Source organism: Sus scrofa, chromosome 14 (assembly GCF_000003025.6).
Source record: "Sus scrofa isolate TJ Tabasco breed Duroc chromosome 14, Sscrofa11.1, whole genome shotgun sequence".
Taxonomy (NCBI): domain Eukaryota; kingdom Metazoa; phylum Chordata; class Mammalia; order Artiodactyla; family Suidae; genus Sus; species Sus scrofa.
Window position 1 is genome coordinate 21,248,386 of NC_010456.5, and position 25,096 is coordinate 21,273,481.

The following is a 25,096-nucleotide window of genomic DNA, read 5'->3' on the forward strand; positions in this document are numbered from 1 at the left end:
CACAGGCAGACACCAGCTTCTCAGCACATCTTGATTTCCCCAAGACAAGTGGGGACAGATCCACCAGTTCTGGGCTGCAAGACCTTGAAGATGTTCTTCGTGGAATAAAGCACATCCACTCACATCACGGGTACATCTAGATATCTTGCCTGTGGGCTCATTTCCTTTCTTCACTTTATTGATGGCTGCGTCCTGTGATCATGGGCATGCTTCCCCCCTATCCTGGGAGCTGCTCTGTGATGGTGTGCCTGTTTCCCCATATCCTGGGATCCCTCTGTGATTGTGTGCATATTTCCCTGTATCCTGGGAACTGCTCTATTCTGGGCTCACCCATCACTGTCCCTGCTTATGCTCTTGGCTATACCGTGGCATCAAACTAGATTCTCCCTCAAATCTGACTCAGTATTTTTCTTCGTTGCTCCAAATTTACCAAATCTTTAGACACAGAAAGGACCAACCTCTCCTGAGGGCACAGATCATATAATTACTCCCAAGAGACTCTGATGGTGATATGAAGGAGTGAAGACGAAAACAAGGAGCAGGGATGTTTCTAACATTTCTTAGGGAAAAAGTTGGTTAGGCACTAATGCTAAAAAAAAAAAAAAAATAGTGATAAGTTGCTTTACCAGGGCCAACTACACACCCAGCACACATGTATACACAGATGTGCACACACCTGACTATTTTTACCTCTAAGCCTCTGTCACGTCTAAGCTTGACAAGCATCTATCTGGCTGCATTTTGCCGTTTTGTGTCTTTATTTTCTTTCAAAGCAGTTTACATGTTGACTTCTTTATTTGATTGAGTCTTGAATGGGGGAGGGGATGGCCAAAGCATGCTAGGACAGCTGTAAGCAGACCCCACGCATAGCGAATTAATGGTTCACATTTAAATAAAATATATTTCAATGCAGTAATTTCTTTCATTATTCCATTTTATGCAGTTTAACGAATTGCTGATTTAGATAATATATGCAAATTTCTATATTTTTATCAATGGAGTTTTCTTTGGTTTAGGATAACTTTAAAGATGGAAAAGAAAATATGATTCTACAGTTTTGTTATAATGCTACTGACAATGCAAACTAATCACAGAATCTGTATTTTGATGTATCCGTGGAGATGAGTGCATCCAAATCCTCTTTATTTAGTATTCGTCTGTATCACCAGCACAGATGGCAAGCAGGGCTTTCTCATAATGCCCTGAAGCGAAGTTCTGCAAAGAAGAAAATAGAATGCATTTGAAATACAGTGTCATAGTATTTCTGAAAAGAAGCATAATTCCTCTGAACTATAGTATGAAAGACCATAAGCCATTATTATTTCAAAATATTTTTTTCATCTAAAGCTTTAATATATCCTGAAAACTGTCCCCAATGGAGGTTATTGAAAATAACACCAAAGTTATAGACAATAGAACGGGCTTATATAAAGTTGATTGAACTCTAATGCATATTTATAAGAAGAATAACTTGCAGTAGAATTAAATCTTCCCAACTTTAGAAAGAATTGTCCTAGTAATGTTATAAATCAGTGTAGCATCTGGAGGGCAGATTGGACAATGCCTCAAATGGCTTAAAAATGTTTATCACCCACTAAGGCAGTAATTCTACTTCAAGAAATCTGTCCTATGGAAATAATGATTAATTACTGATGAACACGAGATTTATACTCTAAAACATACACCATAATATTATGTATCAGAGTGAAAGTCTTTTTATAATATACATAAATATATATATATGATGTGGGGTGCTTTGTGTACTTTACAACTTATACAGTGGGATACCATGATTTAATAAAAACATTTCTTTAAGTAGTAAAACATATTAATGTTTACATATATTTTTTAAAAGGGAGAAAACACCTACAGAAAAACTTAATTGTTGGTTATCTATGGTGGAGAATTAGGGAAAATTAAATATTTTTATGGTCTATAGTTTCTAAGTTTCGAAAAATGATAGTGAAAAACTAAAAGAATTACAAAAACTATCTTTGTTAAAAGTCAACTATCACATTAATGTTCTCTTACACTGTTATATAATTATAACTCACTGCTTTAAGTGCACATAGTAGAGTTTCATTATATATAAATATTAGTAGATTTTGAGGTGGCTGTAATTAATTGCTATATATATGTATGTATTGATATATTAGAACTAGTTTCTTCATTTAGAAAATGAATTATGACATGCAGTTCTCAATGGGAAATGTTTATCATCGCTAAAAGTTTAGGGCTTTGAAGGTGGATGTGAGGAAGTTCTCATCAAAGACAGAGAAAGAAGATTTCTCCTACTTGCACCATCATCTCCTTCTCTTGGAAATCACTGCAGTTACTCAAGGACATACAGGGTCTTTGGGGTAATGCAGGCTCTTGGTCCTTGGGTTGTTCAGTTTCTTCTGGATCTTTTAATTATGCAATTGAAAATTCCAATGGAAACAATGTGGACAAAGTAATAGGACTCAGCTTTGTGCAAAATATAAGTTAAGATACATTCTTGGAGCCCTGTGCATGTGGGTTAATGCTCTTTGGGTACCATCTTGAAGTTCTTTATACTTCTTTGAACAAAGAGTCAAACATTTTCATTTTCCATTGGGTGCCGAAAATTATCTAGATATACCACATATTCTGATAATTCTTTGCTAGGTTTTATTAAAGCCCAGGGTAGAGGTGGGGTGTTTCAGAAGGAAGACCCTGGCCTGTTGCCTTCTGAGTCATTGCCCATTTGCCCTTCAAGGGCTAATGGGGTGGGGTATGCAGAATTCTACAGAATCTCTGATGCAGTCGGTCTGCCTCGCTGCCTCGTCCTGTGACAAGGCTTCTCAGGATTCATGTGCTTTTGCTGCAAGCTGTATCCTTCCTGGTGCTGATCGTACTAAAGCATTGGCTTCATAAAGCATCTTTACACAGTTGGGGTGAATAGTTTATATGACCAAACCCATGGGTTTTGCATAAAACACATCAAAGAGGAGTAAGTCTTGTTACCAAGGTGAAGGAATTTCCTCAAGTGTTGGTGCTTGAATAGCCATCTGCTGAACTAACCCTGCCAGAATATTTAACTTTGTGGATTCCAACATGAAGTTATTTAATTAAAGCTCTTATGTCAGTTTCAAGAAGGACCACATAGGGGTGAAAACAAGTCACAGGTAGAAGACTTACTCTGATGTCATGAAAGAGGGACTTCCCATATCGCTCTTTGTACCGTTTCCTTATGGTCATCAGGTCTATTTCACTTCTGGCTATTAGAATCCTGATCACGGTTCTATTATGGAAACCAAAGTCCTAGAAAACACAGCAAAGGGGAGAAAAACAGCTCCTCTGAGTTAACGTCTAAAGTCAACTCTCCCCTGTTTCCGTGGCCCTGAGCCTCTTGCCCTGTTTCCCAAGCCCTGGATTCCAACTGGGAGCCCAACTCAGACCCTGAGTCACCTGCCCTCCCCTCCCCCACTGGATACATGGTGCAGTGTGCCATCGGTTTTCCTTCTTAAATGCCCTATCATCTCTATGTCCAGCCTTGATGCTGGCCCTTGGCATTTCACCCGCTTCTGCAATAATCCCCTTTCACAGCCTTTTCCTCCTCCCACCCCCACCCCCACCCCCATCTCCTCAAAACTGCAGGATAAGATGCAGATCTGGTCATGTGGTCTTTCCAGCTAGAAATTCTTCCTGGGTTGGGATTCAGGTCCCCACTTTGTTAGATGAACATTGATGTGTCTGAGTAAGGCAGTGGCTACATTTTTATTTAATAGTCTGCTTATGATTAAAAATGGTAAGACTAAGAACTCCAGACCCTTGAAATATTTGCTGATTTAACCTCAAATACTGAAAAATACAAAAATCAATTTCTGTGTACCAGGTGGGGAAAGAATACTGCTTCACAAAGTAAGGTCAGGTTGTCTGTACCGATGGAGTGACAGTGACACCTAGTGGCCAGGAAGCATAGGCTAATGTTTGATGACTGTTTTGGGTGAAAACTTTCTAACAAACGTTCCATAATTTGAAGTGATTAAAATGAATGATCTAACCAAGTTTCCATATTTAAGTTGTATATTATTAGTTTAGGATGCTCTAGAGAAAAACACAGAGGCTTCCTTGGGTGAGGGCTGGTGAAAACATTTTCCTTGCCAGTACATCACACAAAGGTCCTCATATCTGAACACCTTGATTCCTGGGGTACAGGACCCTGCTCAGTACCTGCACACCACTTATAAGCACACAAAGCCTCCTTTTGGCATCAGCACACAGCAGGGGTAAAGTTTTATTTGTTATTAGGATAAGTGGCCCTCACTTTGAGAACAATTGGAATCAAAGTAATGTGATTATTTTCCCAAGGTTATTCATGAGGGACATTTTACTCTGTTGTTGAGAAACAAACAAAGCAAAGTGTTGAAATCATCCAATAGCCTTGCCCAATACACTTTTAAATAGATGTTTAATCCGATCAACTCTTCTTCTTGGAAATAAAATAAAAAGAAGCAGAGGACTCTGGCCATTGATCTTCCTGCTGTGTTTTGAGGATACACAGGTCCTTGTGCATAAATAAAAATACTTTTCATGAGGAGTTCCTGCTGTGGCACAGTGGGTTAAAAATCTGACTCCAATGCCTTAGGTAGCTGTGGGATACAGGTTTGATCCCTGTTCCAGCATGGTAGGTTAAAGGATCTGGCATTGCTGCAGCTGTGGTATAGGTCGCAGCTGTGATCTGGAAACTTCCATGTGCCATGAGTGTAGGCATAAAAAATACTTACATATACATTTTTTAAAATACTTGTGCATAAATAGAAATAAGTAAATAAACTATCCTTGACAATTAGCATATTATCCAAACTTGCTGGCTACCTCTAAGAAGTTGGTCTGTAAAAAGTACTTTGGGGACAAAGCACCGTATTAAAACTGCTGTAGTACTGAATTGTTTTTAATGATTTTCTTTTAGTTTTCAGGTCTATGACATGATAATGATTTGTATCAGACCTCGTCACCTTCTGAATGTTTCACACACACTGTACTTAAGGTATGCTTCACCTCATGCACATGTTTGTTTCTTTGAAAATGAATGCATCAAAGGATTATCATCTGAAACTTAAAAAAAACTCACTTAATTACAGAAATAGCTTTAGAGTTTGTTGTCTAGCTGTCTCTTTTTAGAGTTTTTTTTTTTTAAAGACACTTCATGTTTAAAAATAACTCCTCTCATTTTACGTTTTTAAACCTCTGGGATGTAGCCATTTCTCACTGAAAGTCTGTAATATTTGGACATTTTCTCTTGATGTCCTATATTTTATTATTGCCTAGGTATGCGGGGCCGGGAGGGGGTCTTCAGAAGCTCTAAAAGCATTTGAATCCATCAGTTTCTTAAGATGCTAAGAAATGCTAAAGCACAAGGGCAGACAGACCCAAAGGAATACTTCTAAGGAACTTCAGTTTGATACAGAAAACAAAGCATTATTTTTATTTGAAGGATCCATTTTGTTATGTATTTTTTCACTTGAGCATATTTTCTATGAAATTAATATATTTTGCATACAAATTCAAAAATGGGACTCAATATTTAAATAATTGAAGTATAATTAGTCCTTTGAGAAAGTAAACATGATTTCTGGAGAAATTTTAAAAATACATGGGTTGTACTTACATGGATTGCACTATATAATCTATAAGCAAAATAGGCTGGTTTGTCACGAACACAGAGAACTAGGAAAAAGCAGACAAGAAGAAAGTTTGAGAGTGGAAGTACATATTTTCTTCAAAAATGTGAAAAACAATGAGAACACTTTTTTTTTTTTTCCCCTTACAGCTCAGGAAGGGTGATATTTTGTCAGTTCTGTGTGAGCTTCCTCAGTATGCATTGTATTAAAATGTTAGCATTTAGGATAGTGGCAAAACCAAAAATATAAAGCAACCGTGTTACAAGGATTCATTCAGATTTTCAGAGTCTGTCTCTGCCTCTTGGAAGCCTCTTAGATCCTTCTTACAGGAGCCTCGTGAAGTGATGTGTCCTTGTCATCTGAAGATCAGACACAGCCTCCAAGAGACCCGGGACCACCACTAATGCGGACGACGGTGGGGCTCAGCCTGACCCAGTTCTGTGTGATGTTCATCTTCCCAGACGAAATTTTCAGTTCCTATAGACACGTAAGTAGGTCCAAGGCCTCTGAAGGAAACTGTCAAGACTGAGGCCAGTCTGGCAGGGTCAGAAGTCATCTGACCAAACCCAGGGCCCCAGAACAGCATGAGCCCAGACCACAGCTGATGATGGGTCAGGGGCACTTGTGGATGTTCATTCATGTTTATGAGTCGGTACATAAATCAATAAGTTAATAAGGAAGGTACTCGAGGCTGTAGCTCCCAGACTTCAGTCCTCAGGGCAGTGATTCCCTGCAGCTCAAGTGGTTACTGCAGGCTGTGGGGCTGAGGTTACCTGTAAAGCCAGCCCCACAGGCACTGTGATGCCCAAGTGTCAATGCCTTCAGGACGCGGATTTGCCTTGTTTGGGTTGTTTTCTCTGTTCCACTTGCAGAGCCCAAATCAATAACCCCTAAAGCAGGTGCTCGGTGAATATCTACTGAATGAATGAATAGGTCCCAGTGTTTGCTGGTTTTTCCTAGGCTGCCGCTCCAGTGTTTGTGGCTGTGGTCTGCATGGAAGGGACCATGTTGAGTCAGATGATGTGGTTTCTTATCCTAACTTCACTGCTAATTACTTGACAGGCCCCAGAGCTGTCACATAACCTCAGGCGTTGTTTGTAAAATGAGTTTGGATGTGATATATAATTTAATGTCTCAACATTGAATTATATTGAGAATTTGCTGAAATATATGTATCTTATACTCAGAAGAATACACAGACAAATATTCCTATTCTGAATGTTATTTTAGGGAGTTCACAGAACTCACCAAACTCTTTTTATGGAACCCAAGGTTCGAGCCCTTTCAGAAGCTAAACCCCAAAGAGTCTCTCATCACTCAACCTGTGCCCATGTCTGTGCTGTTCAAGGATGGAATATCGCAGTGTTCATTTGGTCAAAAATATCTAAGTGATTCCTTGATGTGGATGAAGGGAAGCTGCCTGGGGGTTCTTTACAAGGAGCAATGCAAAGTGTGCTATAAGGTTACAGGGCAGCACAAGGGCAGAGAAAGATGGTGGAACAGTCATTTTTTCCCCTAAAGATAATATCTACTTATTAACAGCAAGCACTTTAAGGATTTGTTCCTTTATCTATTTTTTTTAGTGGAATATCATTGAGTTACAATGTTGTATCAGTTTCAGGTATACAGCAAAATGGTTCAATTATACATACATAAATATCTATTCTTTTTCAGACTCTTTTCCCTTATAGGTTGTTATAACATATCGAGTCTAGTTCCCTGAGCTATATAGTGGTCCTTGTTGGTTATGTTTTATAGCCAGTGGTATGTGTATATTGTAAGAGTAGTTTTTACAGATAAAACCAATAAAACCACTGCCACTGTCTTTCCCACTATGCAGGTAGCTTTTCTGACTTAGGAGGGGGAAGAAGTATGCCTTGCTCACAATCTCCTGCTGAAATCACTCCTAAGTGACAACTCTGTAAATCATTTTTATGGTAGGACTTACACCTATAGGCAAATTTATTAGAAATGCTGACCCCAAACTCTCTTCCCCCTGGGGAAAAGGAAGCCATATTGCTAGCATTTATCTGCTCTTTACAAAGGAATGAAAGTTAGTATACATAACATGATTATCAAGGTGTGAGATCCTAGTTCCCTGAGAATTCAGGGTTTCCTAATGTGAATGCTGAATCAGCCATAAGGAAGGGCATTAGTTCATGAAAGGTACCAGCTTGCTAGTTTGATTCATTGTATCAGTAGCTGATGTATTTTTCCTCCTCAGAGTTAACATCCTGTGTAAATAATTAAAATCAGGGGAAGTGACTCAATCAAGAGCTTACCCATGCATCTTTAATTCAGTCAGAGCTAATCAGTACCTATGGTGCCAAATAAATTCTTACTTACCAACTGCCACCAGCAGCTCTTGAAAGTATCCATCATAACACTCATTAATGGCATCTACTATGTCTTGCCCAGAAATATTTTGAAATTCCTGGAAAACTTTAACAAATTGATATGATTCAAAGGAGATTTTATGAATATTATAAAATATTATTAAAATAGCAATATTGATTTGCTTGCCTGTACACATTGTAGATAAAGTATAGGTGTGGGGGTTGAGTTGGAGTAGGCCATCTTTCAAACATTCTTATAGACTTTGATGTGTTATATATTGTAGAAAAAAAAAGTATTAAAAAAAATAAGGGAGACAGGAAGGTAAAGCAGTTTGGGGAAAGTCACACAAAACACCTTTAAGACCAATAAGGCGGCTTTACCTAAGTCATGACTTCGGTAATAATGACCTTGGCCCCTTACGGACTCACCAAACCATGTTCAGCACATACTTTTCAAGACAACATATGATGCACCTAACAGGAAATAGCTAGTATACGTACGTTCCATCAAACATAGAGATGGTTTTAAAAGGTTCACTATTGAAAGGTTAAATAAATTGATTTACAGGAAAAATAAAATTATAGGGAAAGTTCATTCTTTAGCAATGTGGTTAGATGAGGCAAGTCTGTATAAACATAATTCAAAATAAGTACCTTTGGAATAACTGGCTTTCCTCTATTTGCATAGACACACCCTTCCCATTTAGGTTCTTGTTTTCGTTCTATAATCAGGGGATAGGGAAAGGGAGCGAGGCAGTTACCCAGCCAGAGCTGCTGGTAGCTCTTGTTGCACAGGATCATTTGTAAAAGTGTTTTATGCTCTCCTGTCCTCTGCTGGCAGGCCTCCCACAGCACCTGGAATACCGCACAGCTGCCAGGTGGCACCACAGTTCTGGGCCACCTCATCAAGTCCCACAGTCACCCCAGGGCTGGTTTTATTTACCATCGCATCCTGGGCGGCCATGGCGGGGTCTGTGTATCCTTCCTCTCTGGTTCCCTGTAGAAGAAGCATAGATTCTGACTGTAAATGTTCCTTTTTGTTTGTTGTGTTTGGCTGTGCCCGCAGCATGCGGAAGCTCCCAGGGCAGGGATTGAACTCATGGCACAGCAGTCACAGTGGTGGATCCTTAACCCACTGAGCCACAGGGAAACCCTGTAGATGTTTTTAATTGATGGTGCACAAAAGATAATTGGGACACAGATTTTTGAACCGCCAAATACATGGGTGATTCCTAAGAAAGTTCTATCATTTTTTGGAGTTAGTCTATATTTTTTGAATACTTTTTGACATGCAGGTCTTTTTAAAGATATAGGTACTTTATTATTATTATTATTATTATTATTGTCTTTTGTCTTTTTAGGGCTGCACCCATGACATATGGAAGTTTCCAGGCTAGGGGTCAAATCGGACCTGTAGCTTCTGGCCTATACCACAGCTACAGCAATGCAGGATCCAAGCCGCATCTGCAACCTATACCACAGCTCACAGCAAAGCCAGATCCTTAACTCACTGAGCAAGTCTAGGTATCAAACCCATGTCCTCATGGATACTAGTTGTGTTTGTTAACCACTGAGTCACAATGGCAACTCCAAAAAATGCAGGTACTTTTATTTTTCCTTTGCCACCTGGGTACTCTTTCAAAGGGGTTGACACATTTTTTACTTTTCTAACTCCCTGTCCAGTATCTTCTCCTGCATCAAAAGCATCCACTGCCTGACAGGTAATAGAGATGGGATTTTAATATTGTTGGAGAGAAAATGCAGAGAGAAAGTGTGAGTTCAGATGTGATCTCTGACTTGTCACATTCCATACATACAATAGGAAAATAAGCAATCATGAAGTCCAGATTTTGTGGACTGAAGATATTTTGTAAATTTCATTCCTGCTCTTTATCATATAAAGAAAGAACAGGCATGGACAAATTGGCCTAAGAGGTGACCCCTCTCACAGGAGGGGAGGAGGGCTTACCAGTGCAGGACCCTACAAGAGGAGAGAAAAAGGAGAGATATGATCAGAGTTTATTTAACCTTTCCTTTGGGTCATGAGGTGGAAAGTGCCTTTAAAAAAAAAAAAAAAAAAAAAAAAACAACTTGGCTTGAAAGGGCACTGAGAGTACAGTGGCTTCTGCTCCTATTGTCTTTTCAGACTCTGGAAATGAGCTCAGTGGCGCAGCAGGACTCAGAAGAGGGAACGCCTGAATCTATCTCAACCCCCAGTCTCTCATGTGCTCCTATTGGAGGAAGTGGCCTGCAGGCTGAGAAGCCGGCCAGAAGCCTGGCAGTGGGCTGGTTTGTGATCACAGCAGGTGGAGCTAGCTGTCGGCCACCAGACAGACCATGTGGGCTGGAACGTGGGGGGCCAACTGGGTGTCAGGGAGATGCTTTGCCTCTAGCAAGAGCAAAGGTGAGACCAAACCACCATGAAAGGTTATTTGCGCAGATGAAAGTGAGACAGACAGAGGAATATAAAGGAGCCAGCTGCTCGCCTGGCAGCTGACACTAGAAATGCTCACCTCCCAGATACCCACACCTCACGTGCTCCATGCCCAGGATGCCATCCTCGGCCACTGTGAGCAAGGACACAGGACACATCTGGATGCTCAAGGACACTGTCACCAAGTGTCCAAGACAGCTTACCAGCCACACACACAACCTTTCACCAAGTGTACCCTGGAGAGGGGAGGGAAGGGCTGGAAACTAACAGTAGACTATTCAGCTGTATAACTGTACACGTGATTGAGTGTGTACTGCCCTTGACTGTTAAAGTATTGCATGGATTAAATTCACCATGTTAGAGTGAACACCAGGGTTATCCCCTTGATAGCCCAAAGCTGGAGGCATTCCTGTCATTTTCAGTACCAGGGCTGGCCTGAGCCCAAGTGAAGTCTGTCTTGCCCTGCTGCTGACACAGCCCCTAGCTGCCTGTTTCTACCTCATCTCTCTATGGTCTTTTCTCACTGTGGCATCTAGTGTGAGTATGTGAAAGCATAAGATCAATCATTCCTTTGCTCAAAGCCCAGTGATGAACTCCTCCCCAGTTCATGCAGAGTAAAAGCCAAGTCCTTGTGTTGGCGGCAGACGTGACATCATTTCCCCTCCTGCTCCCTTTCTGCCCTCATCCACCCCACGCAGCTCATTTCTTTACCTTGTTCAGACAGCACACAGCCTCATTGTTCTGTGTACCCGGCAGCTGCCCTCTGGCCTTAGGTCTCTAGCTCTTCTCTTGGCTTGGGAGACCCTGCCATAGCCGTGCTCCAGTCTCATCTTCTCAGCGGGATTTTCCCTGGTCCACCTACGTGTAGTGTAACCTGCCCAGGACGCCCAGCCCATAGCCTCCTGGCCACCGAGACCCCCTGCATCCTCCATCACCCAACACTCTGTTAGTGCGCTTAGGTACTAGATTGCTCCTGAATTGTCTGTGGTCCCCCATAGAATGCTTGCTTCTGAAGACTGAGGTCTTTGTCTTGTTAACTCCCAATCATCTACAATTGTCCTTGGCACGTGGTAGGCCTTTGATAAATACTCATTGAATCAATACTAAGTGAAGGAAGGAAATTAAATAAATACATTTTAATTCTCTAGGATTTAAACATTAATAGAAATGGGAAGATTTTCTGGATCATTGAAGTGTTTTAGTGATTTCCCATCAAACTGTGTAGCTAATGTAAACACCTACTCCTGCAAGGTTTGGAATTGTCTGCAGTTCTGCGTGTCTGAAAATTTTTTGAAAGATGAGATTTTTGGACATGTAACTCGGAATGGTGCCCATCTGTCTCCTTCTTTGTGCTATTAATTGCCAAAAGCACTTTAAGCAGACTGGTAGATTTAAAAATGTGAATCTGTTAAAGTGTGATTTAGCTTTTTCCACCGAGGTGATTTTGTCATAAAAAGCCTGAGATAGTAGCTGTTATGTGATGTAAATACCAGAGAAATGGCATAAGTGAGAATTGGGGTTGGGGGCAAAATAAACGTGTGAAAAGCAGACATTAAGGGAGTTAGGATGTAGCTGCAAGTATTTGGGGCAGACAAGTTGGCAGTGAAAGCTGGAGGCAGGGAGGCCCCAGGGACTCACGGGGAGTGAGAAGGAGACTTCTGAGCACCAGGGTGAGGACACTTCCTATCCCTTCTCCCTGTGAAGACACTTGTCACCTGCAGTGTGATATGCACAGATGGATTAATTAATCTCTAGGCGCCTAATTTTTCATTATTTGACAGATGATTAGATCTCTAAGTCTGGCTTAATAAAAGCACCGGAAGTGCTGCGAGCCAGTTTAATGATTGGCAGTAGTTTCCGAGAAGAGCGTGTTCTGGTTGAGTTGTTTTCTTATTAGAAACAGCCCTGTCGGAAAGTACTTTATAGATGAAGTAAAAGCTCCCCTTTCCCAGAATATATGATAGGAATTAAAACAGTTCGCATGTTGGGCATACCTTAAACCTTCCAATAACCTCACCAAAAAAGAGGTGGGTCTGAATTTTCATGATGTCAACGGCTGAAAGCCATGGACAGTCTTTCCTTCGATTCTGATCATGAGAATGAAGAAGGAGGGGGAGGATGTGATTATAACTGAGAAGAATTTTAGAATGTGTGCTGGGGGGTGAGAGAAGAATGGGTTCACTTCCCTTAATTTACAGAGTAACTCTCTGGAATCTCAAGAAAGCAAAACGCTAAACCCAAGGACATTCAACTGACTTATAACAGAGCCAAGAGGAAAAGATACATAGATATACACTTGGTTGTTTTACACACCATATGTATGTATGTATCTGTTTATCTGTCTATCTATCTATCTATCTATCATCTATCTATCCATCATCTATCTACCTCTCTATCAACTATCTATCCATCCATTTATCCATCTATCCATCTATCTATCCATCATTTATTTATCTATCTACCTATTTATCACCATCCGTCTATTTATCCATCCGTCTATTTATCCTTCTATCCATCTATCCATTGTCTATCTCTCCTCTACCTGTAGAGAAAAATTGGGGCAGAGAGAACAGTTATCCCACCTGGAGGTCAGAGGGACTTGGTCACATGGCAGAGCCCCCAGCTGTCTGGTTGGAACTCATTGACTCTGAATTTCCAGGCCCTGTAGGAGGGAATTCCACTTCCTTTTTATAAGCTGTCTAGACAGATTCTCTGAATGGTACACCACACATCATGGTCAGTCAGGAAAGCTGATGGACTTTGTCATTTCCCTAATTCACTTTACTTGTTTTTTCAATCCTCTAAACTTACTGATCCAAACCCTAAGCTAGGAGTTCCAAAATGAAGAGCTGTTAATGTAGAAGTCAGAAGTGGTAGTCAGATTTCAAAATACTTAAAAATCTATGAGAAGTTATACATTTTACTCAGTGTTACATGGGACTCCTGATTTTGAAAAACTATTGCTAAAGGAGATTACACCAAGATATATCTTCTATAAGTTTGTTACTTCCATTTAAGTAAAACATTATTCATTTTCCTTGACTTCTTATAAAATCTAGGTCTCTATTCATCATCATTTTTGATATTCTATTTTGAAAGTACAGTTTTACTGCCCTGAAAATTTCAAGGTTAAACTCACACACACACTTAAGTTCCAACTCTAGAAATTGAACTTAAGAAGTAATACTTGGAGTTCCCATTGGGGCTCAGTGGGTTAAGGACCCAGTGATGTCTCTGTGAAGATGTAGGTTTATAGGTTTGATCCCTGGCCTCACTCAGTGGGTTAAGGATCCAGTGTTGCCATGGCTGTGGGGTAGGCTGGCAGCTGCAGCTCTGATTTAACCCCTAGCCTGGGAACTTCCATATGCTGCAGGTACAGCCGTTAAGAAAAAAAAAAAAGTAATACTTTATCCTGTGAAGTTATAATCCAAATTAGGTGAAACCCAGTGATAAAAGAAATTGTATATTATTTTAAAATATGTGTCTATAAGATAATATTATTATATGTACAAATATACATCATTATATTTACATTCTAAAAACAAAAGATTATTGTTTAATTTCAGGAAAAATTAACTACAATTGTAAGATCAATAGCCCTATTACATGAAGGGAGAGTTTGTTCATCAATTATTTTCCCCTGGTGATTTATTTTCTCTTATGTTTAATTTCCAGAACTGTGTTTTTTTCCCCCTGAAATATAAGAGTATTTGCTCCATAAAAATACCCCAACACTGATTCTTTGGTGTTAGTTACTTTGGGGGGTTTGTAGCTCATCTTTTACAGAGGTGAGTCCTGACCACAGGAACTTTACCCAGTTGAGGTGGAAGTGGAGTGGGATCACTGGGGGACGGGGAGCAGTCATGGTTACCAGAGAGGTGTGCTGCGGTGCCTTTGCACAGTTTGCATGTTAGCCTCCCATGCAGCAGTGGTGAGATGTCGGATAAGCAGCAGAGCCTGTCTGAGCTTCGTGGGGAAGAAGCAGCCATTGGCCTCCCTAGGGGGCTGACCCCAGGTGGAGCCCAGCAGGTGTCCTGTTATTATGGGATGTGCTGGGGGTCAACCGTGGGAGAGAAAAGCCCAATTTGGAAGGAGAGGTTGGACTGTGACAGAGTCCTAATGGGATGCAAAATAGTCCTAATGAGGTACGTTTTTTGTCTTACTAAAAATCTTCCATTTTTCTTCAATAAATTGTAACAAATTTCCATTGGGATGGTACAAAGACAAAAATGTATTTGATATTAGGCTGTGTTTCATGGTTTAAAATGGGACTGTTGACTTTCTATTAGAGGCAGTACTAGTGCCAACATGAATTTCTGGCTGGAAAATTGTTTTAATTGACATTATGCAGCATCATGACTAGAGAACTGAAAGGTGATTACCCTCCTAATTTGAAAGTTTTAATTTATCTTATGACATTAAAATTAGAGAATATTCAATTGACATGTTGCCAAGTAAGATTATTTTTAATATTAATAATGATTATTAAAATCTTTTTTCCTATAATGACTCCAACTTCTGTTACAAATCTAAATAAGCTTATTTCTACAGCAGTTTACACAGAGGTCTCAAACTGAACTGTGTAAAACCAAACTATCTGCTTTCCACTGATGTTAAAACCCAGTGACTAGAAGCCTCAGAAAAGGGCTTGATTCCAGCTATGGGCAGGTTTATGAGCAATGCAGACACACCATGCTAATCCAGACTAAACCACATCAAACCCAAGTCAAAAATAAGGCAAATTCTTGGTTTTCTTTTTACAAATAGAAATCTGTGATTTTTAATTTTGTTTCCTATACCACTTGGCAGATGATGAACATGTGTCTGATTGATATGATCCATAGAAACTCAAGGAGAAATGGAATTAGAGAAATAAAGAGATGATAAAAAGGAGAAACTAGGTTTTATTTTTAATAAGTCAGATTCTCCTAAGTCATAAGTCTTATACGTTTGTCTGTGATTCTGACTGTTCACCTACAGTGTGGGGTCCTGGGTTCTTGGGGCCTTAGGTGATATTTTTCACGCTATTAATTGTAACTATAATACTTTTACTCTGTTTACTCCATCATACTGTATAATTATCTATGCACTTATCTATAACGTAATCATTTTACTTATAGGAGATGGTTTTGAGGGCAGAGATGTCTGTATATCCAACCCATGCTTCGACAATTTAGCTGGAATACAGTCATTGTTATTGTACAGAATTTACTGTTAAACTGGAGTTTTTCTGTCCTGTTTTTTGAAAATGAAACATCCCTATTTTTTTCACAGTGCAAGATGGTGTGAATTTTGGAATTTCATACCTGGACCAAGTTCACAAGCATGTCTCTGAAGTGCCCTGAGGTCTCCGCATAAATGTCCTCTTGAAGATCACGGCTGTATTCTGGGTAAGAGAATGACCACCTTGAGGGACAGTTTATTACAGAGCCACGTATAGAGAACCATTCCAATAAGTTACTGCCACTTCCCCATCACAAGTAGAAAGTGTATTTCCTTACGCAAATAGTAAGCTTCTCGCATCTGGAAAATTTCTCCGTTTGTTCTTGAAGCTAATATATCAATGAGGCAGTTCTCATCAGTGCCTGCTCCCTAGACAGACAGAGCAAGAAGAACATCAGGGCATCTGTGTGGGATAACAGCAGATGTTATCTGTGTAGCCTCCCGGTGTTCTGAGAGGTGGCAGAGGGCATGAAGTGTGTTTGGGATAAAGGCAGCCCCATTCAGTCTGGCTCTGCTATTTACTAGTTGTTTGGCCCCAAAGGTAATATTATCTGAAAGTCTGTTCCTTCATGGAATAAAGCAGCATGGGCATTTCTAAATGATGGGGGAAAGATGTTTAAACCATACTCACAATGCTAATTTTTTTTTTTTCTGCCAGAATATCCATTCTTGGGCAAACTGAAATTTGATCTTGGTCTCTAATCTGCCAAAGATCGTTCAGAGACCTCTCCCTGCCTCTGCCCAGATGTGGAATTTTGTACCACTTGCCTAAACATCTGGACAGGGTGCTTTCGTTGGTTTTCTTACAGTCATAGGCATGTAGTCTTCTCTGATGGTGATTTTTTAAAGACAACACATCTTTTTAAGAACGCTTCAGAAATCCTTACTCTTCTATGAGACGTTGATAAAATAGAATGGTTTCATCTAAACAGTAAATTAAGACTCTCTCCTGATAGTTTTGCAAGAGGTAGGAGCTGACATAGGCAACTTTTTAGTTGATATTCCTATGACTTTTATACAGTGCCTATTCTAAGCTACAAATATGCTGGCCCAAATCCAGCTTCCCTACTTTTTTTCCCTTTCCTTTTTTCTCCTCACACATTGTTCCCAGACTGTGGTAATCTGGTCCTTGGCAGGCATCGTACTGGAATGGTTTTGGCAGCTCTGCAGGTGTTTAATATCAGCGTTTGGAAAGATGTGAAAAGCCATTTGTCCCCCATCCCTGGCAGCAAACCTCAAACAAATCTGGAGACCGTTTATCTCATGGAAATGACTTTTCTATAAGAAAGAATTGTTCTAATCCTTCAGAGGTAAAATGTTGCTACATTTGAGCAATAGCGTTTGTAAAGAACTAGCTTGGGGTCACAAAAATAGACTAAGATGTCATCTGTATTTAGTCTCAGACTCAGTAATACTCTTTACTTGATGAGCCCAATGCATACAATAATTTAAAGAGAGTCACCCGTGTGTAATATTTCTCCTCATCTGTGAAGATGCCCTGGGGAGAGGAAACTCAAATAGCCCTGGAAATTTATTTACTCTTCCTTCAGGCAGCTTGGCACAGAGCTGGGTCAGGTGGCACAGAGCTGGGTCCGGGGGTCTGAGTTCACACAAGAACTGGATGATCCTGGGGCTGGGCTCTGGAGCCCCCCTTTCCTGACACCCCTAACCCCACACTGCAGCATTTCCTTTGTCTCCTCTTTGCTCAGATGCCCCCTCCCTCCCCCATCACAGAGCAGGGCCTGCTCCAGCGAAACTCTGGCTGCACCTGTTCAGGTACATTTCCATATCTGACCTCTACCTTCATGGCGTGCCAGAGCTCGTGAGCGTCGTACGAAGGCGGCGGGTACATGAGGCCAACCATGACATCTTTGAAGTGATCTGAAAGCTTCTCCTTCAGGTCACTGACCAGGTCCTGTGGAGGGAAAAGCAAATCTTTTCATGACATTGCTTAGCAATTTTGCGAGAGAAATGGGATCATCACAGAAAGACGTCTAGTAGGATGTCCTTCTCTACGTCATTTCACATAATGACTGGTCTGGGTTGGGTCCACACTTGTATACATGGATGATGTGAGATGACAGATTTAAGGTTCTGAAAATGACCCATGTGCTCACATCTCTGCCTGAGACGTCACCTGTATGGACTGTGGTCATATGAACACAGACCAATAACCCTTCCCCAGTCCCAGCATGACCCTCTCCTGACTGAATTATAGAAATAAGTACAAGTGGAAACCTGAAAGCATTTCAGCTGGGAATGCCTAGTTTTCCTGTATAGACTTAATAAAACATTAGTTTTGAAAGAAAATATGCATTTAAAAAATTTCATCACTGTAGCAATGTCTTTTAGCAGAGTCCCTAGATCCACTGATGCCAAAAAGTTCTTATAAATGTAATCAAGTAGTCTTAGAACTTTCTTCAAATAGTCACGTTAACACATTTACTGAACATATTGGAAGTTAAATGCTTAAAAAGAAAAACAAGCAGGCTGGATTTTTGTCCATGAATACAGATATAAAAGCATCAAATTGATCATTTTAATTTGACTTTCACTTTACCTGTATTGAGGAGAGGTTTAAAAATATATATGCTAAATTTATTATTTGTAGTATTACAAAGATATCTGAAAGATGGTTAAAATTGACCATTTCTTCCTAAAGTGCATAGTGTATATTCAGTTTAATTTAAAAACATGCAGTCTTTTAGTTCTGAGGTAGTTCAATAATATTCAAGATGGCATAATAACCTTTATGACAATAAAAACAAAATCATCATAATTTTCCTTTTATTCAGCATAATCTGACAGCCTTTCCTATACTGTGGTTTTCCTTTTTTAGCAAATAGAAGCATTCACCCAAAAGGTGATAATTGGTAACATGGAGAATCTACTGAATTTTTGCCAGGGTCAATGCAGTTTGTTTAATGAGCAGTTAACAGGTGTCTGGAGTTGTGATCAGTGCTGGAGTACACATCAGACACATGAGGTCCCTTCATGGAGCTTGTGGTCTAGTTGGTTCCCTCGTCATTCACCAGCGATTCTTTCTAATCACTTTACCAAATGGTCCTAAAGTGCTGTTAGGAGGCAGGTGGTGGTACTGGACAAGCAGACGCGGACACAGGAGCTTGTGAGACTTTGCCTCACCCTCACACAAGCTCAGTACATCTTTCTGAAAGAAAGAAGGGGTGATTCAGTGGGTGTTTGCCTCCGCTGTTTCCTGGGCATGGTGCAGGAGCAGGAGGAAAACAACACAGGGTCCCTGTTTTGAAGCGATTCCACATCCCATAAGGCCGGACATCACCCAAGTAAAAGTGTACGCTAATGCTTTCAGGCTTTGATCTTCATTTTTCATATTGGAAGATCCTAAAGCAGTAGTTCAGGAGATGCTAGAAATCCAGACAAGAGACCAGAATGGACTTACAGGATCAGGAGACATGTGACACAGGCAGAAGGACACATTGCATCGTGACTGGAGTTCAGAAGCCATTTGAGATGCCTAACTTTAGGTCAGCTTGGCTGGGGCCACATATTTGGATATTTGGGCAAACATTCTTCTAGATGTTGCTGTAAAGGTTTTTGTTTGTTTGTTTGTTTTTTTGTTGTTGTTCTTTCTAGGGCTACACCTGTGGCATATAGAGGTTCCCAGGCTAGGGGTCAAATTGGAGCTGAGGCCGCCAGCCTATGCCACAGCCACAGCAACATGGGATCCAAGCTGTGTCTGTGACCTACACCACAGCTCATGGAAATGCCAGGTCCTTAACCCACTGAACAAGGCCATGGATGGAACCTGCATCCTCGTGGACACTAGTCGGATTCGTTAACTGCCACAGCCATGATGAGAACTCTGATGATGAGCATTTAAGTCAGTGGACTTTGAGTAGAGCAGTTTACCCTCTGCCACGTGGGTGAGCCGTGTTCCATCAGTTGAAGACTCTAGTAGAAAAGACTGACTTTCCCTCAGGAAATCTGCCAGCAGACAGCCTTTGAAACCACGCTGCTAGTTTCTCTGAGTCTCTAGCCTGCCAGCCTCTGGTGTGGATTTGGACTTGCTGGTCAGTCTCTATGATCACATGAGCTAGTGCCACACAATCTTTCTCTAGAGAGCTACTGACATCCTTCCAGTGAGGAGGATGCTTAGCTGGAATAGCATGTGACTGAGATGTTTCCTTCAATACGACTTGCAATGTGCCCCTCTACACAATGAAATCAAATAAACAGAAAATTGATAAATACTAGAAACTGTTAATGAAATCAAAACCAGATTTTCTAAAAAAGATGAGTAATATAATAAAATTATACCTACTCTAATAAGAAAAAAATACAGAAAATACAAAATAGCAATATTGGAAATGTAAGAGACATAATACAAACATAATTATTAAAGAGAAAAAGAATATTATGAATTCATTTAACCTCTATATTTTGAAGTTTAGTTGAAACAGATCAATTCCTCGAGAGACACAAAATACCAAAATAAACTCAAGCAGAATTTCAAATCAAATCTAAATTTCCTTTTATTAATTTTTAAAATTGAATTTGCAATTAACCCACAATCTTTAATCTCTAGACTCAGGTGGAATCATTTGATGAAACTGATGGAACATTTAAGGTAGAAATGAAATCAACTCTACAGAAAATCTTGTAGAAAATAGGATATGAAAGAAGTCTTCTGTATTTTGCGACTAGTAGCGTCCTAACACCAAAATCAAAAAAACTTCCCAAGCAAAGAATATAGCACTTTGATGTCCCTTGTGAACACAGCTGCAAAAAAATGGGTATCAAATATTTATAAGCTAAATCCATCAAGAAGTAAGATATTTAGAAAGAATGGCACTAATGGAGTTCCTGATGTGGCTCAGTGGTAACAAACCTGACGAGTATCCATGAGGATGCCATTTTGATCTCTGGCCTCGTTCAGTGGGTCGAGGATCTGGCATTGCTATGAGCTCTGGTGTAGGTCATAGATACGGCTTGGATCTGGCATTGCTGTGGCTGTGGTGTAGTCCAGAAGCTGTAGCTCTAATTCAACCCGTAGCCTGGGAACTTTCGTATGCTGCAGGTGTGGCCCTAAAAAGACAAAAAAAAAAAAAAGTAGACTGGCACTAATGACCATGTAGGACTTACCCCAGGAACGCATGCAGTTTACACATGAACATTAGTCAACATAATTCCTCATTTTAGCCTCAGGGGAGAAGCTCCATGATGAGGCAAAAGTATTTGAGGAAGTTTAGCACATTAATGAAATTAAAATTCACCCCGAGGAAAGAATAAACAGGAGGGATTTTCCTCGAACTGATAGGAGGTGCTTAGCAAATGTCTGCTGCTCAGGTGATACTTGGGATGGAGGCTCAATCCTAATACTGAGAGCAAGGCGAGGGTGACTTACCTTTACATAACATTGTGCTAGGGGCACACACCTAAACAGAAAGGCTAAATTCCAAATCTTCTAGAAGAAAGTACAGGAGCAAATCTTTCAGTCTTAGTGTAGACAAAGAATTCTTAGATTGTGTTCAAAATATAAACCATAAATGAAAAAAAGGATGAATTTGACTTTATCAAAGTAAAAACTTCAGTCCTTCAGAAGAAACCACATGTTACTTCACATGTCTGACAGGAGACCATGCCCAGAGGTTTCAGTCTCTTAAAACTCAATTAAGAAGTTGACAAACAACCTGTTAAAAATATAGGCAAAGGTTGATGTGAACTTATATCTTACCAGAGAAAATACCCAGCTGGGCAATAAGCCCACAGAATGATGCTTGTCAACATTAGTCATTACAGTAATGAGAATTAAGACCACAATGAGGTAACACTATGCATCCTCTTGAGTGGCTAAAAGTATTAATGCTGATAATACCAAATGTTGGCAAGGAGGTGGATCATTTGGAATTGTGATTACTACTGGCAAGAGTGTAACAGATTTCAACCACCTTAGAGAACGCTTTTGTACTTTTTAATAAATACAAACTTGTACTTCAAAAAGACCCAACAAATCCACTCTGAAATATTAACTAACAAATTGGAAATTTATGAATACACAGGGCGTGAATGTTTATAGAAGCTTAATTCATGAAAGTCCTAAACTTCAAATGACCCAAATGTCCATTAACAGGTGAATGGATAGACCAATAGTGGTATATCCTTATGCTGGGTAATACTCAGCAATAACAAGAAAAAGAACTACTAATACGTAGGAGAATATATGGGAATCTTAAAAACACAGTGCTGAGAAAATGAATCCAGACACAAAGGATCACATGTTACATGGCCTCACTTATAGAAAATTCTAGAAAATGACAAAGTTAATCTATAAAGACGGGAAGAAAGAAGCTGAGCAGTTGCTGTGCTCAGAACAGCAGGGGATGGCCTGCCAAGGGGTGGGGACGACACTGGGGTCTCAGGAACGCTCTGTCTTCAACACTGCTTGTAGTTACATGGCCATACGTTTGCGAAAACTCGTCAGGCTGAACTAAAGTGGGCGCATTTTATTTTATATAAATCGTTCCTCACGGTTGTGGATTTAAAATTGTGTATTAAAAAGTTACTTTGGGAGTTCCCACCGTGGCGCAGCGGTTAACGAATCCGACTAGGAAACATGAGGTTTGGGGTTCAATCCCTGGCCTTGCTCAGTGGGTTAAGGATCTGGCGTTCCTGTGATCTGTAGTGTAGGTTGCAGATGCAGCTCAGATCCCATGCTGCTGTGGCTCTGGCATAGGCTGGTGGCTACAGCTCTGATTCGACCCCTAGCCTGGGAACCTCCATATGCCGCAGGAGTGGCTTAAGAAAACGCAAAAAGACAAAACAAACAAACAAAAAAAAAAAAAACTTACTTTGGAATCAATACAATACGTCTTTTCTAAGTCTTCAATTTAGCTAACTCCAATAGATTTTTCATCTATGTATGTGTTATGGTCATCATTTGATTTAGTAGTTTCCAGCATTTTCCACACTTGCATACCCAAGGAGAGTTATTCACCTCATCATTGATACTGGTGCCATAAAGCAGTGATTCTGTCACCAACCCAGTGTGGGGCCACTGAGGGTGCTGGTTGAGAGGAAGCATTTGCCAAGTTACTGGGAGGAGTTTAATATAACATCCTATTGAGGAGTTCTCATTGTGGCTTAGTGATAATGAACCTAACTAGTATCCATGAGAATGCAGGTTTGATGCCGGGTCTTGCTCAGTGGGTTAAGGATCTGGTGTTGCCATGAGTTATGGTATAGGTTGCAGATTTGGCTTGGATTCATATTGCTATGGCTGTGGTGTAGGCCAGCAGCTGCAGCTCTGATTCGACCCCTAGCCTGGGAACTTCCATATGCTGTGGGTTTGTCCCAAAAAAGACAAAAAAAAAATTCATAAAAGAGAGATAATTTCAATAAAATGAGGTTCCTGGGAAGTGTAGGCGGGAGCTAAGTCTTGAAAGAGGAGGTGGGCTTTGGTCAGGCCAAAGGGGGGACCAAGGTGCAGGGGACCAAGGGATATATCTGAGGACACAGGAGACTCAGTGGATAGAGTCACTGAGGTGAGAGAGACAGGAGCTGGCTCTGAAGACATGATGGGCTGAGGCTTTGATGCTCAGTTACCACAGGGTCCCTTCTCATTCAAAGAAAGGTCCCAATAGTGGACATTCAAGCAGGTCAGGTGGAAGGGGGGTGCTTGTGGTGACCAGTAACATTTGTTGAATGTTTTGACCTGTCGAAATGCGATGTCTGTCCTTACAACAACCCCATGAATGGGAACAGTAACCAACCTACAGTGCAGAGGAGAAAAGAGGGAAAAAGGGTGGCCTGTCCTTAGGCAAAATGTTCATACAATCAACAGCAAGGACGGCACCTGGATTGGAAACCAAGCCCTGGCTTCTGCTTTCCTGTTTATGCGACGCAGCCACAGGCAGCCTCAGGTGACCCACCAGCAAGGCAGTGGTCAGGGCATACAGAAGGTGAGGGCAGCATTTATGAGCATTTAAATCCAGAGAGGGGCACGAGGGTTTAAATGCAAATGGACTAATGGGATAGACATCATCTCAAGAGGAGAGGAGCGGGTACTCAGTAGCTGATGGAAAGGTTAGAATTATCATCTTCAGAGTCTTCCTCTGAGCCTCAGAGTGCTGGTTCTTTCTTTCTTTTTTTTTAAATTTTAGACTAACATTTTTATTTAATACTTTCTGTAGTGTCATCTATTTTTTTTTTTGTCTTTTGTCTTTTTAGGGCCTCACCCATGGCATATGGAGGTTCTCAGACTAGCTGTCTAATGGGAGCTGTAGCTGCTGGCCTACACCACAGCCACAGCAACGCAGGACCCAAGCCACCTCTTCAACCTACACCACAGCTCACGGCAACGCTGGATCCTTAACCCACTGAGCGAGGCCAGGAATACAACTTCATGGTTCTTAGATTCATTTCCACTGTGGCATGACGGGAACTCCAGTGTTGGTTATTTCTTGGCTCCGTTGCTCAACCCTCACATTTATTACATTAGATTTAATGACCATGTATATGCATTTATTCCCCGCACCCCCGACATGGACAATCTCACAAATGATCCTCAATGTCACCTTGCTCCGGGACTGTGCTGAGTATCCACATGTGCAGAGAACAAAGTGGATATAATGTGTAAATAAATGTGTAAACAAGTAAGAGGATGAAGGAATAAATGTTGGAGAAGAAAGCCCTGTACTTAACAATTAAATGTAAAATATAAAAGTAAGGCTTGGGCGCTGCAAATCTTTTAAATCTTCCATATCTTTGGGGTGCCTATATCTCCAAAGATATATTTATAACAGCATCTTCCGTCGTCTTAATTCAACTGTGGCACCTGCGGCATCTACAGGGCGGACAGAAACCAGCACGGCCGCTAGATGGCGCGGGGCAGCTTTGCTCTCAGTTTAGGTGTGTGCGTGTTTTCACGTGAGCCCGCGCGTATCCGCGCCTCTAACAAACTGTGTGAGGTATCTGCAAGAAGTTAGAGAATTTGGGGGAGAGACGGCACGGGGCGACCTCAGCCATCAGCACCCAGACCTGGAGGCGGCCGGAGTGCTCAGGTCCTGGCCGAGGTAGGTGCTCTCCCCTCCGCTTCTGCTTCCCTGTCTGCTCAGTGAGAAGAGTAACAGCATCCGCCTCGTGGGGTTTTCCTAGGTGTAAAATATTTAGCCCAGGTCAGATTCTTAAAATATTTTCTAGCAGGTGCTAGGCAGTCAAAATATCGTTTACTATCCACCCCCACAACCGAATATTAGGTCATTGCTTCAGATTTAAAATGGCTGATGCTCCACTGTCTCCTCTCTGACCTCTTTCTGTCTCTCTTTCTCTTTCCCCACCCCAGAAGTTTGTCTGCATTACCGTATTTCTCACAATTTTTACAAGATCCAATTGTTGGTAAATACTGTGATCTCTAACTTACAAATACCCCCTGAAACTGATCATTTCCTCCCACTCTTCCTGCTGCAGCAACTGGCCTG

The 25,096-nt window shown here is 40.9% G+C and overlaps 1 protein-coding gene across 1 annotated transcript in view; it reads right to left on the minus strand.

The window, feature by feature from the left end:
• ANXA10 (annexin A10) overlaps window positions 635–25,096 on the minus strand; it is a 66,241-nt gene continuing 41,779 nt past the window's right edge. Inside the window, exons 4-12 of the mRNA XM_003359068.3 lie at window positions 17,440–17,553; window positions 15,917–16,007; window positions 15,722–15,801; window positions 8,925–8,978; window positions 8,743–8,836; window positions 7,992–8,087; window positions 5,633–5,691; window positions 3,160–3,282; window positions 635–1,215 (exon numbers count right to left, since the gene is read on the minus strand). Of these exons, the coding sequence (XP_003359116.1) occupies window positions 1,147–1,215; window positions 3,160–3,282; window positions 5,633–5,691; window positions 7,992–8,087; window positions 8,743–8,836; window positions 8,925–8,978; window positions 15,722–15,801; window positions 15,917–16,007; window positions 17,440–17,553 (780 nt within the window). The 3' untranslated portion in view covers window positions 635–1,146. The remainder of the gene's footprint in view (window positions 1,216–3,159; window positions 3,283–5,632; window positions 5,692–7,991; window positions 8,088–8,742; window positions 8,837–8,924; window positions 8,979–15,721; window positions 15,802–15,916; window positions 16,008–17,439; window positions 17,554–25,096) is intronic.